The 17,821-nt window shown below is 49.8% G+C and overlaps 1 protein-coding gene across 1 annotated transcript in view; it reads right to left on the bottom strand.

The window, feature by feature from the left end:
- The window catches only part of Clgn (calmegin), a 29,180-nt gene that overhangs the window by 5,936 nt on the left and 5,423 nt on the right, over positions 1 to 17,821 (bottom strand). Inside the window, exons 2-11 of the mRNA XM_048333495.1 lie at positions 17,176 to 17,271; positions 16,862 to 17,010; positions 14,462 to 14,538; positions 13,883 to 13,941; positions 12,346 to 12,487; positions 6,315 to 6,396; positions 4,536 to 4,728; positions 2,063 to 2,252; positions 303 to 416; positions 56 to 206 (exon numbers count right to left, since the gene is read on the bottom strand). Of these exons, the coding sequence (XP_048189452.1) occupies positions 56 to 206; positions 303 to 416; positions 2,063 to 2,252; positions 4,536 to 4,728; positions 6,315 to 6,396; positions 12,346 to 12,487; positions 13,883 to 13,941; positions 14,462 to 14,538; positions 16,862 to 17,005 (1,152 nt within the window). The 5' untranslated portion in view covers positions 17,006 to 17,010; positions 17,176 to 17,271. The remainder of the gene's footprint in view (positions 1 to 55; positions 207 to 302; positions 417 to 2,062; positions 2,253 to 4,535; positions 4,729 to 6,314; positions 6,397 to 12,345; positions 12,488 to 13,882; positions 13,942 to 14,461; positions 14,539 to 16,861; positions 17,011 to 17,175; positions 17,272 to 17,821) is intronic.

Here is a 17,821-nt window from a genome sequence, read left to right as displayed (position 1 = left end):
CTTCGGCCTCGCCCCGTTCCCCCTCACGCTTCTAACGACGGGCGGGCGCGGGCACCTGGTAGTCGGGGTTGCTGACCATGGGCGGCCTCCACACGCCCTTGTACTTGGGGTTGTCGATCATGGGCGGCTTCCACTCGCCGCACCCGATGTGGCAGGCCGGGTTGGGCATCCGAGGCGGCTCCCACTCCCCGTCCAGGTCTTCGTTCCTGAGGACGGACGGGACAACCCAGCAGGCCTCAGCCCCCAGCCCGGGGGCGGGGGGAGTGCACCCCTCGCCCCAGCCCCCCCGGGGGAGAGCTCACCAGTCATCCGGTTTCTCCGCAGTGGGATTCGGGATGAACTTGGGCTCGTCATCGAGCCAGCCTTCGGGCTTGACGGCGCTCAGGTCCTCCACCTGCGCCGGCTCATTTTCGTCCCTGCAAGAGGCCATGGTAATAGTCACCTTGCAACCTGGTAGAACAACGCACCGAGTTCAGAAGGCAGAGAGGCGGAAGGGAAGGGAGGGGAGGGAAAGGGCGAGACCGGCTCTGGTGAAGCACACGGGTCTGAGTGAATTCTGCATCGCTTCATAATATGGTAAGGAGGCGACTATTTTCAGTTACTAATGGAAAAAATTACCCCCAGCCACATAAAATATTCACACATATGTACAATAAAGAGCAAACTAGAAATGTATTCGTATTTTAGATACATGAACTTATATTACAAAATAGAAACAGAACAATTCTATGAAATAAAAACATTATTTAGAAAATGAAGAAAAGGGTGGGGGGGTGGGGAGGTGCGGTAAAGAGGGCGAAAAATGAGAACAAAAAATGTCCTCACTGCCTTACACATGTAACTGTCACCTGCTGTAATCACCTGCACAATGACACATGTAACTGTCACCCTCCTAATCACCTGCACAATGACACATGTAACTGTCACCCTCCGTAATCACCTGCACAATGACACATGTAACTGTCACCCTCCGTAATCACCTGCACAATGACACATGTAACTGTCACCCTCTGTAATCACCTGCACAATGACACATGTAACTGTCACCCTCTGTAATCACCTGCACAATGACACATGTAACTGTCACCCTCCGTAATCACCTGCACAATGACACATGTAACTGTCACCCTCCGTAATCACCTGCACAATGACACATGTAACTGTCACCCTCCGTAATCACCTGCACAATGACACATGTAACTGTCACCCTCCTAATCACCTGCACAATGACACATGTAACTGTCACCCTCCGTAATCACCTGCACAATGACACATGTAACTGTCACCCTCCTAATCACCTGCACAATGACACATGTAACTGTCACCCTCTGTAATCACCTGCACAATGACACATGTAACTGTCACCCTCCGTAATCACCTGCACAATGACACATGTAACTGTCACCCTCCTAATCACCTGCACAATGACACATGTAACTGTCACCCTCTGTAATCACCTGCACAATGACACATGTAACTGTCACCCTCTGTAATCACCTGCACAATGACACATGTAACTGTCACCCTCCTAATCACCTGCACAATGACACATGTAACTGTCACCCTCTGTACATCACCTGCACAATGACACATGTAACTGTCACCCTCTGTACATCACCTGCACAATGACACATGTAACTGTCACCCTCTGTACATCACCTGCACAATGACACATGTAACTGTCACCCTCCTAATCACCTGCACAATGACACATGTAACTGTCACCCTCCTAATCACCTGCACAATGACACATGTAACTGTCACCCTCCTAATCACCTGCACAATAACGCTAACTTAGGGAAAAAAGCAGAAGGAGCCGGGCCCTGGTGGCTCTCACCTGCAATCTTCCCTACTCAGGAGGCTGAGATCTGAGGACCCAGGTTCAAAGCTAGCTTGGGCAAGAAAGTCCTTGAGACTCTTATCTCCAAATAACCGCTGGCAAAGCAGAAGTGGCGCGGGGGGCTCAACGTGGCAGAGCGCCAGCCTTGAGCGAGAGGAGCTCAGAGACGGCGCCGGGGCCCCGAGTTCAAGTCCCTCCCGGCCGCGCCCGGGCCCCGCTCACCAGTCCTCTGGCTTGGCGGCCGTCGGGTCGGGGATTTTCGCCCTGTCGTCCCACTCCTCAGGCTTCTTGTCGTCGGGGTCGTCGATTTCCTTGGGAGGGTTAACCGGAGGAATCACGTCTTCCAGGAGGCTTCCTTTGTTTACTACTTTTTGGTCTATCGATATTTCAAATGTGTCATCTGGGTTCAACACTGAGGAACAATTTAAATGCTTTATAGTCATCATCGCGGCAAGGCACTTTAAAGACAGTCTCCTAATTCAGAAAACGACTTACACTTGGCGGATAAATATCTGTCCCAACTTAAACTGGAACCACCAGGGCATTAAACCCAAAAATGCTGAAATGACCAGAAATAGTACTTTCTAAAATAAAGGTAACACTTTTAAACTGCATTCGGTACACAGGATCGCCGTATTTCGTCCTTTTACAGTTACAGAAGGAACCCAACCTTTTAAAAAAGGTTTTTACCCAGTCTCACACTTAAAATATTGCAAGTGCAACAGAAAGAAGTCACTTCCCCCAGCCGTTTGAGAGTGAGTGCGTGACTTTCCACACGCATCACCCCTGGCCGTGTCCGGGAACTTTTCCTTCAAACAAGGGTGGACAAGCCCAACCCAGCCACCCACATCAGCAAAGCAGCGCTCTCCTGTGATCATTCTAGAAATCCAGAGTGTGTGTGTGTGTGGGGGGGGGAGGCCCTCTGCCATTTCCCGCCCGGGGAACGTAACCTCGGCGCTGGAATCACCCGTGGGCTCTGACGGGAACATGACCTGAGACGTTCAAGTTCGCACCTATTACCGGCCTGCCTTTCCCGGGGAAATCCTATCTAACATCCCGCAAGCCGGGACCGCGGTGACGTCCTGATCTTGGTGATGGAGAAACGAGAGCACTGTGTCCTCCTGGCGGAGACCACTCGGCTCTTGGGCAACCAGGACGGGCAGGCATGGCCGCGGAACCCGTCCTTGTGGTGAGGGGTGAGCGCGTCCCGGGCGCATCTGTGCCCTCGGCACTGGCAAGGGCGAGGCAGGACCATCGCGAGTTCGAGGCCGGCCTAGAGCGCTCCTGTAGCGCCCCCCCCCTCCCCGCCCCCCTCCCCGCCCCCCTCCCCACCCCCCCCCCCCGCGGCCCCTTGGCCGCGGCGGCGAGGCCTGAGGTGCAAAGAGGGGGCGGGGTCCTCCCCCTGCGAAGGAAAAACAGCCCAAGACAGCGTCGCAGGCAGATCCCCAACACCAGTTGCAACTGAAAGGGATTTTTTTTTTCAAAATTATAGTTAAAACCAAAAGGCACAGGGCTGGGGATATGGCCTAGTGGCAACAGTGCCTGCCTCGGATACACGAGGCCCTGGGTTCGATTCCCCAGCACCACATATACAGAAAACGGCCAGAAGTGGCGCTGTGGCTCAAGTGGCAGAGTGCTAGCCTTGAGCGGGAAGAAGCCAGGGACAGTACTCAGGCCCTGAGTCCAAGGCCCAGGACTGGCAAAAAAAAAAGAAAAGCAATTCCCCCAGAACCTGCAATAGCCAAGTCCTGAAGACAGCCCCACCGTGCTCAGTCCTCAGTCCTCAGTCCTCCCCCCCCCTCCTCCTCCTCCTCCCCCCGGGCCCGGCGGGGGGGGGGGGGGGGCGGGCGGCGCGCGCGGGCTCCGCGGGCCCCGCACCGCGCTCGGTCCTCCGCTCTCTTCGGGGGAGGGGAGGGGGGAGGGTCAGTTTCTCGAAGTGGAACTCGGGCTTCCAGGGAAGTCGGATCCCGCGGCCGGCGCTCGGCTGGGAGACCCGGCCGTCGGGCAGGAGCCGACTCGGAGCTCCAGAGAGCGCCCGGGCCAACGTCCCGGCGGCGGCGGCGCGCGCGGGGCTCGGGCTGCTGCGCACTGCCGCCCCGCCCCCAAGCTGCACCCGGCAGCCAGCCCCGCCCCGAGGCCGCGCAGGCCCCGCCCCTCCCCGCCCCGCCCCCAAGCTGCACCCGGCAGCCAGCCCCGCCCCGAGGCCGCGCAGGCCCCGCCCCGCCCCGCCCCGCCCCCAAGCTGCACCCGGCAGCCAGCCCCGCCCCGAGGCCGCGCAGGCCCCGCCCCGCCCCGCCCCGCCCCCAAGCTGCACCCGGCAGCCAGCCCCGCCCCGAGGCCGCGCAGGCCCCGCCCCGCCCCGCCCCGGCCCCCCGAGCTGCACCTGCTGCGCGCTGTCCCTGTGCGCACCGCGTGCGCGCGCAGCCCTTTCACCCTCCAGCCAGGCCCGCCCCGAGGCCGCGCAGGCCCCGCCCCTCCCTGCCCCGCCCCGCCCCCGCGCTGCACCTGCTGCGCGCTGTCCCTGTGCGCATGCGTGCGCGCGCAGCCCTGCAGCCCTTTCACTGGGCAGCGAAGCCCGCCCGGAGGCCGCGCAGGCCCCGCCCCTCTCCGCCCCGCCCCTCTCCGCCCCGCCCCCCTCTCGCCCCCCCCACCCCCCACGGCCTCCACGGTGAACGGAAAGGATATATATTTATACCCAGGGTATAAAGATGCGTCTTCCTGTCTGTAAAGAACTCTTTAAGGTCTACATCTGGAGGTTTGGCATGTTTTTCTTCAAAAACTCCAGTTTTGGGGTGTTTGTGTCTGAAGATAAAATGAAGTTTATAATCTTCTCCACACTTATCTGGTCCAAACATAATGGTATAGGACGTTTTATCATAAAAATTCTCCTTCGAAAAGAGATGAATGTTGGAATTAGTCCAGAATTAGAGCACTTGATGACTTGCTTTATTCCGTCCTTCCCCATGGTAAAGCGTACTGATAAAACTCGACTATATGCTAACTTGACACAAGTAACAAGAGGATATGGATAAGTGGCAAATGTGTGGCAGATTTTGCTTGAAAATACATATTTTAGAAGCACATACTACTTCCTGGGAACATAAAGGAAACTTCATTAAGCAACATCATAAAACAGCTTTAGTTACTTGATGCAAATATGTATTAATATGTCATGGAGAATCAGTCATTAGAAGACAAAGTATTTTTAACACTTAGGGCTAAAATAATCACTCACTACTGTTATTCAGGAAGTCACTAGAAAATGACCAATCTAAGGGGAAAAAGAAAGATCCACTCCACATTTATCTGGCATGGCAGACTGGGTAAGAGGTTTGGGGTACAGATGCTGGGGTCCATGTGTTGGTTACGCTGCAGCGGAACCCAGCTCTGCACCTTCTCTGCGCTATTGCCAGGCTAGTACCCAGGAAGGATGGAGACAGCAGTACCTCACTTACAGGCTTTCTCTGAGGGTTCGCTGGAGCAATCGGCCTGGCTGAGTCAGTGTCACTCAACTTTGGCCACCAGATTGATGTCATTTTACGTTCAAACACCGAAAACAAGGGCTCCAACATATCCTGCAAGTTGAGCCATCTGCCAAGAAGCCTCTAATCCACAGCATGCGGCCTGACAGGCTTGTCTCAAGAGCGGCCCATTTATTTCGTTCCTGTTACATGCGCAGTTCCTACTGCAACCCCTTCTCTACTGTGGAAGAAATTCCCCATGCTTCAGGTGATCTTCTTTTTCTTTTTCTTTTTTTCTGCCGGTCCTGGGGCTTGAACTCTGGGCCTGGGTGCTGTCACTGGGCTTCTTTTCCTCAAGGCCAGCACTCTTAACACTGTGAGCCAGAGCATTACTTCTGGCATTTTTTTCTGAGTAGTTTATTGGAGATAAGAGTCTCACAGACTTTCCTGCCCAGGCTGGCTTTGAACCTCAACCCTCAGATCTCTCAGCCTCCTGAGTAAACAGGATTACAGGTGGGAGCTACCAGTGCCCAGCCCAAGGGGCCTTAATATAAGCTCTTAGATTCTAAAACTATTTCAACGTGGAAACGTTTAAATTAGCTATTTTCTGCACATTGCTGATCCTGACTTGGTCCACCTTTTAACTAATTCATAGAACTTAAGTTCTATTGCTTTGTTGTGTTACCTTGCTTTTCTAAATAAGAAAACATAGTTCTTACTTTACAAAGTGCTGTAAATTGATATTGCAACAGCATTAATATACACCATGTCATCTTGTATTTATAAATGTATTTAAAGATGTCAAGTTTTATCTTCAAAAATTGATGAATTCATATAACAGCTTCAAATGAAACTCAAAGACAAACTATAAAAGCTACATAAACTAGTATTAGAAAAATACATTCAAGGTTCCTTTGTATTTCAGTTGAAAATGAAGTTTTCAATTGTATCAATTATCACTTAAAATACTTACTAACTTTATTAAGGTTTTCTGAAGTATTAAAAGGTCATACCAGAATCAAATCGTCAGTGTCTGCTAGTAGTTTAATGTATGCACCTCCACAATCAATACCTTCTTGAAAATTCACTTCATATCTACATGAAGGAAAAAGAACCATACTGCTGATAAATAAAAATTACTAATTTCTCTTTAAAACCTAATGTAGCACTCACAACTCATTTAAACCAATATTTTATATCATTCTGTAGTAGTTCATATGTACAAAGTATAATCTATAGGAAATTAACTACTTTTGTACTACTTCATCTCAAGGCATAGATTTAAAGTATTATAAATAAGATGATTAGATCAATTATACAAAAGTTAGTTGATTCATTTAAATAATGTATTCTAACAAAACTGCTGAGGATAAAGTAGCTTTAACTAAAACTGTAAGAGGAAACTTCAAATTCTCAGTAGGCATATATTACCCATACTCCTTATAAACTCAAAACCAAAAACCAAAATTGCTATAGCAGAGTTCAAAGAAATTGCTGATGAATGTTTGATATTCTGAGTTTACTACTAAGGTCAACTACACTTATGTCATGTTCAATAAACTGTATTTCATTAAATAGCTCTTCCAAAGAGATTTCATAATCTCTGTGAAGAACTTGGGGAGTATTTTGTGTCTAACCAGCTCAGGTAGATTAGAAATTGTAGCTCTTTAACAGTTAAAAAAAAGTGTCTTTTCATGGATTTATAACACTGAACAATTCTCAGCAAAATTTTTCTGTTTTTAAAGGAAATAGCTTTGTTAAGACAACAAGCAATAGACAGTCTTGCTAAAATGACTCATAAATTTATGACTCATAAAATTCAATGTGGAAATGGCCATTAAAACTAAAAACCTCCAAAGTTATGATTCTGTTTAATGAAATAAAACAAAAAGATGAAAACTGAAGAAATAATAATGATCATTTTAATAAATGACTAGTTTTAAGTATCTTGCATACATAATATTATTGGCTGTGTAGATAATGTTACCAATGGTATTTTGTTGTAAGTATCTGGATGGAAATTCAATTGGTGAATTTGTTAGTGGCAAGATATAATTCGAGGGCTGGGGATATAGCCTAGTGGCAAGAGTGCCTGCCTCATATACACAAGGCCCTAGGTTCGATTCCCCAGCACCACCTATACAGAAAACGGCCAGAAGCGGCGCTGTGGCTCAAGTGGCAGAGTGCTAGCCTTGAGCGGGAAGAAGCCAGGGACAGTGCTCAGGCCCTGAGTCCAAGGCCCAGGACTGGCCAAAAAAAAAAAAAAAGATATAATTTGATACCACCAATGAGAAATGGAACATCAATCTAGTTAACTGTGAGAATAACTGCAGGTGACAAGCTCAAAACTACAAATTGTCTTTTAACGGATAAATCCCAACATATAAATGTAGGAAATATGAGACAGTAAGGAAATATGACTTATAAAACAATAATTATACAACAAAAGATCAAAGAAATGATACGAATGTTAAAAATGAAAGAGGACATTTATAAACAATAAAATCAAAGAGAACACAACCAAGTAGTAAATGAAGTTAAAGAGAAGTCAAATTAAAAGCTAAATAAATACCAAGTAAATGCAAATAACAGCTAAATGAGATCAAAGGGAATACAGTTAAGCAATTTAAAAGGGATCAAAGGAGATAAACATAAATAAATGAAGAAATCAATGCAAGACCTTAGGACCTTAACAAACATACAGATATTGAGAGAAAAAATATCAAACTGAAACCTGGAAATGAAAATATAGTGGAAAGCATTTCCAGCAGAGTAGAGGAAACAGAAGACTAAATTTTAGGTGTTGAAGATGTAGTAGACACAGAGAAACCTGACAGAAATACAGAAAAGTTGAAAGGAAATGAAAGCATTTGCAAGAAATTACTCATTTGGGCTCTAGTGAATGAGCGAACATAAAAATGATGGGCAGAGAGGAAGGGAAGTAGGTGATAACTTCAGACACATTCAACAAAGTAATAGAAAACTTGCCAACTTGAAAAGACAAAGCTCAGCCAGGCACAGGAGGTATTTAGAAAATCCTGCAAAACAAGACTAGAACTTTCCAAAGTCGTACTGTAGTTCAAACACTAAAAACAGAGACAGCAAAGAATACGGAAAGCTGCAAGAGAGAGACCAGCGGAGTAGTCGAGCTCATTGAACAATATATCCTAAGCACTGCAAGCTAAAATGCCAGCTTAGAATCCTCTGCCCAGTGCAACTGTCACAAATTAAAGAACAATAAAAAACATTCTATGACAAAAACGAAAGCCATTAATCACCACTAAAGCAGCCCAGCAGAAGGTACTCAAAGATATCCTACACAGACAAGCAGCAGATCCATGAAAACATGAAATGAAGAAGGAAAATCCCGTCGGGTAAGCAGACGGGCATGGGAAGTGCAGGAAAGAGTCTAACACTCTTTCCTGAATTGCTGGAACCACTACATACCTCAATTCAATGAAACACTCAATAGCTCAATCCTTCAATCAAAACGCAGAACTGTAATTAGATCAAAAAGGAAAAACTTTGCCATCTGCTGTCTACAAGAAGCAGTCCTAACTGACAAAGCCAGACACTGGCTTAGGAGGAAAGGCTGGGAGAAAGTCGTGGACCCGGAATGCAGGCAGGAGAGTTATAATTACATCTGACCGAGAAGGCTTCCAATCAAAACTAGTCAGGAGAAGACAACAAAGAAGGTCATTTCACAGGAATAAAGGTAACTTTCCATCAAGAGGATATAACAGGGGCTGGGGATATAGCCTAGTGGCAAGAGTGCCTGCCTCGGATACACGAGGCCCTAGGTTCGATTCCCCAGCACCACATATACAGAAAACGGCCAGAAGCGGCACTGTGGCTCAAGTGGCAGAGTGCTAGCCTTGAGCGGGAAGAAGCCAGGGACAGTGCTCAGGCCCTGAGTCCAAGGCCCAGGACTGGCCAAAAAAAAAAAAAAAGAAGAAGATATAACAGCTGGGCACCTGTGGCTCTCACTCGTAATCCTAGCCACTCAGGAGGCTGAGATCTGAGGATCACAGTTTGAAGCCAGCCCAGGCAGGAATGTCTGTGAGACTCTTGCCTCGAATTAACTACTAGAAAACTGCAAGTGGCACTATGGCTCAAAGTGGTAGAGAGCTAGCCTTGAGTGAAAAAGCTCAGGGACAGTGCACAGAACCGGACCGCAGAACCCAGAAATGAATCTTCAGTCCCATAACTAGGTGATTTTTGACAAAGGATCCCAAAATAGATGCTGGAGAAAGGATGGGTCTCATCAACAAATAATGCTAGAACATACCCACAGGCACAAGACTGACACCTACCTCGCACCCTGTGGGACCATGAACTGAAGTAGATCAAAGACCTTATTGGAAGACACAAAATGTTGAAACCACCACTGAAAAGAATAAGGAAACTACTAGTACTTAATCGCACAGGAAGTAACTTCCCAAATAGCTACTCCAGTAGCTCAGCTAACAAAACTGTTAGGACTGATAAGGAAGCTCAGAACAGGTGGAGGCTATGAAGTGCGCATATTCAAATCTGTCACATTTTAATATATGGATAATGAACATGCTGTAAAGGAAATCAGTCACATTTACAACATCACACACACACACACACAAACACACACACACACACACACACACCTCAAACTACATTTAGCCTAAGAAATTACAAAACACTGATGAAAGAAACTGAAAAGCACTGAAGAACAAATCATCCTGTGATCTTGGGTTAGAGGACTTAACATTGCTAACACAGCAATTCTACCTGGCATGACACCCAGAGCCAAGCAATCCCAGTCAAATTACCAGTAAAATTCTTCACAGACGTCAACCCTCCACAGCAGCCCCAGCCATGGACTCTCTCGCTTTTCAAGAGGCAGAGACCAGAAGGACTGCTGTTTGAGACGTGTCTGGGCACAAGTTAGACTCAGCCCAACCAAAATACTGTGTGGTGCTGTGTGCCTCCCATCCTTGTAATGTAGGAAGCATAACTAAGAGTCACGGTCCAGGTCAACCCAGGCAAAATGGGAAAGACTCTATTTAAAAAATAAGGAAAGTGAAAAGGGCTGGGAGTTTAGCTCTTAGAATGGCTGCTTAGCCAGCACTGAGTTCAAATCCCAGCACCACAAAAAAGTAGATACAAAAGTCTCAAATTTTACGTGGAACTACAAAGACCCCCAAGAAATCTTGAGCAAACAGAAAAAAAGCTGGATACTTCACAATAGCAGATCTTTTCAAAGCATTCTACAAAATTATACTAAAAAAAAAAACCCAAAAACAAACAAGCGTGGAACTGGCATAAAAAAGAACGCTGCACGTCCAAAGAAACAGAAGAGAGAACCCACAAATAAATCCACATCTCTGTAGCCAACTTATCCTCAACAGAGTTATCAAATGAATTCATTGTAGAAAGGCCAGTCTCTTCAATAAATGGTGCTGTGAAAACAATGCTCATACGCACAAGAATGAAGCTGTCCTTACCCATGTTTTTCTATTTTAATCTTTTTTTTTTGGCCAGTCCTGGGCCTTGGACTCAGGGCCTGAGCACTGTCCCTGGCTTCTTCCCGCTCAAGGCTAGCACTCTGCCACTTGAGCCACAGCGCCGCTTCTGGCCGTTTTCTGTATATGTGGTGCTGGGGAATCGAACCTAGGGCCTCGTGTATCCGAGGCAGGCACTCTTGCCACTAGGCTATATCCCCAGCCCTATTTTAATCATTTCTGTATTTTCATACAGAATATATTTTCATGTTCTAAAAGTTGATATATTTTGCTTTTTATTTTAATATTTTATATATTTCATATAATGTTTACATTTTGTATTTTCATAAACTCAAAATGAATCAAAGACCTAAATATAAGACCTGAAACTTTGAAGCTACAAAGAGAAAATATGAGACTACAAGACATCATCATAGATGTTACAAAACAGTAAGAACCCCCCCCCCCCATCATAGACAAAATGCCAGTAAGTAAAAGGGATTATCAAATTAAGAAACTTCTGCCCAGCTAAGGTGACAGCCGTCAGCGGAGGGCAATCTGAGGAGGGTGGGAAATATTGACAAATATTCATCTACCAGGGATTACTATTCCCCAGGAAAATCCACCTCGAGAGCAAGCTAACTCTGCAAACAATCCTATTAAAACTTAGAAATAGACCTAAATAGACATTCCTCAAAAGAAGATACACACATGACCAAAACGTAGCAATGCCGTTCGGCCTGAGGAAAATCTCATGCTGCTTGAAATTGCTCTAACACCCAAGTCAGAATAGCAAACGCTCACCAGAGTCCTCGTCAATGAGGGATGCTAAGGTCAGCTATTAGTCCACTAACTACCTGTGACCAATTTTAAATGTCTTCAAGCAGTGGCCACACCTCTAGTACTTGAGTTAGTAGTGGAAACTCATGGAGATGACTTACCATAGACCCAAAGCCTAGAGGCACCGCACTGAAATATTCAGCTAAGTACAGCTCTGGACTGGGAAGTCTCTACAAGAGGGCCCGTCGGGCGAGGGGGCGGCCTGGCCGTCTGACAGAAGGGTTCTAGCTAGGAGTGGTTCTGGGGGGCACGGTTTTCAGGTGAGGACGGCCCTCCCCGCCTCCGGCCTCTGCCCTCTGGGGGAGGAACGAGGGTCTCCTGATGGCAGTCAGTTCTCAAGAGACCCCCTCCCCCACTTCCTTCGAGAATGAATTGGCTGCTTTTGAATCACACTGCCATCGTATCAGCAGTTATTTATGGGTCCCTCTTGGATGTCTTTGAGTTCATAGCCTAGTAGCAAGTACGTTTCAGCAAAAGGTTAAAATTTAAAAAGTGACTGGAACTACGAGCTGTACTACAGGGTGGCAGGAAAGCATCGACTTTCATGGCAAGCTGGTTTTCACTGAATAACTAGGGTTGTGCTTGTGTGCATGTGTTTATTCCAAGATTTAACACGGGGAAGAAAACGTGTACCCAGCACTAAAATCCAAGCTACCTTCAGATGCCCATCCAAACGCACGAATACAGATCCTGAGAAAGTCATGGCAAACAAGGTCCTGAAACTTACTGCACGATCAAAGGCTTGTCCGCAAAGATGAACGGCCGTGCTAAGGAGGCCGACACGGCGTGGTGCTTCGCGCGGGACTTCAGCACCAGCCCCCGGTCACCAGGAACCTGGTTCTCCTTCAACTCTTCAATTTCCCACCTTCCTAAAACACAAAGAAACGCAAACTAAGTTAAAACGGAAAACACTGGCAGGAAAACCATCCGCCACAAGTGGCTGACGATGTGCTTTTTTTTTTCCACCAAGAATAACATGGAGAAAAAAAAATATAAATCAGGAAATTTCTGAAATGTTGTGTATGCAGCTTCTCCTCTCCTCTCCTCTCCTCTCCTCCCCGCTCCTCTGCTCCCTTTTCCCATATCGGAAGTTGCTTTCAGGGCTGAGTGTAGCAGTGCCCGCCTGTAATCCCACCGACATAGAAGGCAAATGCAGGGTCATGGTCCCAGGCAAAAATGTAATGCCTCATCTGAACAGCTACAAGCTAAAAGGGCTGGAGACCTAGCTCAAGTGAGAGAGCAACGATCTAGCAGGCCAAAGCCACAGTAGCATGAAAAATGGGGTTCCTTTCCTTAGATAAAATTATAAAGGGGCTGGAAATGTGGCCTAGTGGTAGAGTGCTTGCCTGGCATGCATGAAGCCCTGGGTTCGATTCCCCAGCACCACATACATAGAAAAAGCCAGAAGTGGTGCTGTGGCTCCAGTGGCAGAGTGCTAGCCTTGAGCAAAAAGAAGCCAGGGACAGTGCTCAGGCCCTGAGTTCAAGCCCCGGGACTGGCAAATATATATATATGTATGTATATATATGCCTATATACATACATATATACACACATATACATATGCACAACCCCCCCATACTAAAGTACCTGATGAAGGCACCGTAATAAAGACGCGTAACTGGCTTTCTCTGACTGCCACACGCGTCTCACCGAGCGCGTCCACACTGAGCTGAGGGTGGCGTGTTTCGCGTGGCCGCTGCCCACGGTGGGGAGCCGGCCTCGGTGCCCACTGGCGTGAGAGGGGCTCGCGGGCTCACCCACTAAGCTCCCTGGCCGCGCCTGGGGGGGGGGGTCGGGGCGCCTCTGGTCCACCCCTGGCTGCGCAGGGCCCGAGGTCAGGCCACCGGAGGGGTCGGGACCACCGAGGTAAAAGCAAATGCACCGTGTACACCGCCGCTTGCTCTTGGGGGACGACTCCAGCGCCCGATCGTGGGACGAGGACGCCCCGCAGAGCCCGGGATGGGCGCGTGGAGGCGGCGCGGCGGGCAGGGCGGAGCCCCTTCCTGCGGGTGGATTCAGACCCCGGGCAGAGCACGTGTGCCCGCGGCCCGGGAGGGCGGCCACGGGGGGACGCGGAGACTAGCGGGTGCCGGGTGAAATCCCGCGTGGGTCAGGCCCCTGGGCGTCGTCAGCCTGCGAGGTGGGCGGTGCCCACCCATACCCACGGGCAAGCGACTAAGGGACCAGCCCCGGGGGGGAGGGGGGGAGCTAGCGCGGTCTGGGCTACACTGGCGGCAGCCGATCGGGAAAGAAGAACCTTACCGTCATAGATAGAGATCTCGGAGTCCATGTCATCTTTCTTTGCTTTCGATAAGACCCACCTGGAAATAAAGTTGAAAGAAACACACAACACGTTGGCCTTTACCAGCAAGATTAGGTGCTCGGCACATTAGGAATACAGCAACATATTGCCCAGTGCAAACCCCTGTCCGCATAAAAGTAAATCCATGCTCGGCCCGCGAGGCTAGACTCCGTCTGTCCAGATCGGGGCGGTGTCGTCAGCCCCGCGTGGACGGCCCATCTCCCGGGAGCGGGCTCCGCATTCGCCCTATTCGCTTGCCGTGCTTCAGGCTGGAATCCTAACCCCGACTGGTCATCTGGATCTCAAGCTGTCAGTGTCTATCCGAGGGAATGCATAATGTACTTGGGTCTTTCCTTGTGTAAACACACAGCCAATCAAATGAAGCCTTGTTTTATCAACAACGTAAACGTGGGATGTGCTGCTTTGCCCTATTCAAGGTGGTAGATCTGCGGGAGAGCTACTTCTCATGGGGCAGTAAATAAATGACTTCCAAAAAAGCTGTCAACGCGCGCAACACACGCTCTTAAGTGAACACTCACCCAGCCAGCTTTCCACTATCAAATGTTTCTGTAAAGTAGACTTCTCCTATAGGTTGAGGCGTCTTGTATTTAAAACCCTGAAAAATAAGATTTTGAGGATTCACAGTTACTCATCTCACAAGCATGCTCGTGAAATAGTCCCGCAAGTGCAGGTACGCAACGCACGCGCAAATCATTACAGACGTGTAAGTCGTTACAGACGTGCAAGTCGTTATAGACGTGCATTACAGAGAGGGGCAGCCTGGCTCAGTCCCAAGCTCTCCGTCCCAGTTTTGGCGAAGGCACAAAGCAATGCCGTGGCGGCAGAAATGTGCGTGCAGCCAGAGGAAGCAATCAGGGGTCTCACGATACACTTTGCACAGTCTTAGGATCCTAACAAGTAACAGTATGTGGGGATTAAAAGCAACGAAAGGCACTGGGCGTCAGTGGCTCACACCTGTAATCTTAGCTACTCAGGAGGCTGAGATATGGGAATCCTGGTTCAAAGCCAGCCCGGGCAGGGAAGTCTGTGGGACTCGTAGCCCTAATTAACCACCCGAAAACCAGAGGTGGCGCTGTGGCTCAAGTGGTAGAGCGCTAGCATTGGGGTGAAGAGCTCAGGGACGGCGCCCAGGCCCAGAGTTCAAGCCCCACGACTGATTAAAAAAAAAAAAAATCAAACAAATTAGAGGCAAGCCAGGCAAGGTGGCTCCCGACTATAATTTCAGGTGCTCAGGAGGTACAGATTGGGAGGTTCAAGTCCAGCGCCCGCAAAAAGTTCAGTGATTTGTAAATGCCTGTCCCTCCCAGTTACCCTGGAAGTATAAATAGGAGGTTCATGGTCCAGGCTGGCCCAGGAGAAACCTCGAGACCCTACCCGAGAAACAGGGAAGGCAAAGGGGACGCGGACGTGGGTCGAGGGCCCTTCCAGCCCTCCCGAGACCCTGAGTTCAAGTCCCGGTATTCCCAAAATTACAGCACTAAAGGAGGCAGTGTGATGCAAAGTGCGCAAGATGAAAAGCTCCTCCGTCAACGCGTGTGCGACTTCGAGGTGAACTCTTGTAGTTTGCTGTCGGGTGACTCATGTTCAAGAATTAGGAACCCGCAGGAGGAACGTGTTCCCTGGAAGCCGCAAAGCGCGTGCAAATGTCACGTCATGTGCTGCCGCTGCTCTTCTGGATCCCCACAGTACCCGGGGGAGGGGGGAGCAGTACTGTCCTGGATCCCCTCGGTACCCCTGGGGGGGAGCAGTACTGCCCTGGATCCCCACAGTACCCCTGGGGGGGAGCAGTACTGTCCTGGATCCCCTCAGTACTCCTGGGGGGGGAGCAGTACTGTCCTGGATCCCCACAGTACCCCTGGGGGGGAGCAGTACTGTCCTGGATCCCCTCGGTACCCCTGGGGGGGAGCAGTACTGTCCTGGATCCCCTCGGTACCCCTGGGGGGGAGCAGTACTGCCCTGGATCCCCACAGTACCCCTGGGGGGGAGCAGTACTGCCCTGGATCCCCTCGGTACCCCTGGGGGGGAGCAGTACTGCCCTGGATCCCCACAGTACCCCTGGGGGGGAGCAGTACTGCCCTGGATCCCCTCGGTACCCCTGGGGGGGAGCAGTACTGTCCTGGATCCCCTCAGTACCCGGGGGAGGGGGGAGCAGTACTGTCCTGGATCCCCACAGTACCCTGGGGGGGGAGCAGTACTGTCTTGGATCCCCTCAGTACCCCTGGGGGGGGAGCAGTACTGTCCTGGATCCCCTCAGTACCCCGGGGGGGGGGAGCAGTACTGTCCTGGATCCCCTCAGTACCCCTGGGGGGGGAGCAGTACTGTCCTGGATCCCCACAGTACCCTGGGGGGGAGCAGTACTGTCCTGGATCCCCTCAGTACCCCTGGGGGGGAGCAGTACTGTCCTGGATCCCCTCGGTACCCCTGGGGGGGAGCAGTACTGTCCTGGATCCCCACAGTACCCTGGGGGGGGGGAGCAGTACTGTCTTGGATCCCCTCAGTACCCCTGGGGGGGAGCAGTACTGTCCTGGATCCCCTCAGTACCCCGGGGGGGGGAGCAGTACTGTCCTGGATCCCCTCAGTACCCCTGGGGGGGGAGCAGTACTGTCCTGGATCCCCACAGTACCCTGGGGGGGAGCAGTACTGTCCTGGATCCCCTCAGTACCCCTGGGGGGGAGCAGTACTGTCCTGGATCCCCTCGGTACCCCTGGGGGGGAGCAGTACTGTCCTGGATCCCCACAGTACCCCTGGGGGGGAGCAGTACTGTCCTGGATCCCCTCAGTACCCCTGGGGGGGGAGCAGTACTGTCCTGGATCCCCTCGGTACCCCTGGGGGGGGGGAGTAGTACTGTCCTGGATCCCCTCGGTACCCCTGGGGGGGAGCAGTACTGTCCTGGATCCCCTCGGTACCCCTGCACGCACCTCTGCCCCGGGCTCGCCCTCTTCAGCACCCAGCTCTTCTGAGTTTTCTCCGAAGTCTTCCACCTCGGCGCTGTCATCAGCGAAGTCCGCGTTTGCTGAGATGAAGAGGAGACCCAGGCACAGGCCGAGGCCCGGGAAACGCATACTGTCTGGGAGATCGGGAGGGAGGGGCAGAGGCCAGGCAACGTGGTGAATGAGTCACGACAAGCCACAGCGAGAACAAGAATCTCCCCCCCCCCCCCACCGCCGCCCTCCTTGCTGGCCGCGCTCCAGCCGTCCCTCAAAGCTGGTGAACAGGACCATGTGAATCGTACCTTGAACAAGTAGAACACACACTTCAAGTCTTTCAGTAAACAGATTTTACAAACACAGGCCTTGGTCCAAAACCCAAACGGCCAATGGAACAAAACCTAAAAATACAGAAAATGAGGATTATCAAACTCACATAATAGGGAGATTCCTTTCAAAGATAAAAGCATCGTCATGATTCTTCAATGTTTACTTATTTTTGAATGGTGTTTCGTTTTTTTTTTTTTTTGGCCAGTCCTGGGCCTTGGACTCAGGGCCTGAGCACTGTCCCTGGCTTCCTTTTGCTCAAGGCTAGCACTCTGCCACTTGAGCCACAGCGCCCCTTCTGGCCGTTTTCTATATATGTGGTGCTGAGGAATCGAACCCAGGGCTTCATGTATAGGAGGCGAGCACTCTTACCACTAGGCCATATCCCCAGCCCTGAATGGTGTTTCTTAAGTATATAAATACAATTAGAAAATTTATAACTATAAAACCAAATACCATTTATTTACAAAAAAAATAAACTAAAAAATAAACTAAAAAAAAAAACTAAAGGAAAAGAATTTTTATCACATATTTAATGGAGTTATCTTTTGCCAAAGCCAAGCCACAACTCGGAGATCAGTCTACTGTGGGGCTTACTACGGTCCAGTCGACTGGGGTGCATTC

The sequence above is a fragment of the Perognathus longimembris genome, chromosome 24, assembly GCF_023159225.1.
Source record: "Perognathus longimembris pacificus isolate PPM17 chromosome 24, ASM2315922v1, whole genome shotgun sequence".
Classification (NCBI taxonomy): domain Eukaryota; kingdom Metazoa; phylum Chordata; class Mammalia; order Rodentia; family Heteromyidae; genus Perognathus; species Perognathus longimembris.
Note: the sequence above shows the minus strand (reverse complement) of the source record. Positions and strands in the feature narration are given on the sequence as shown.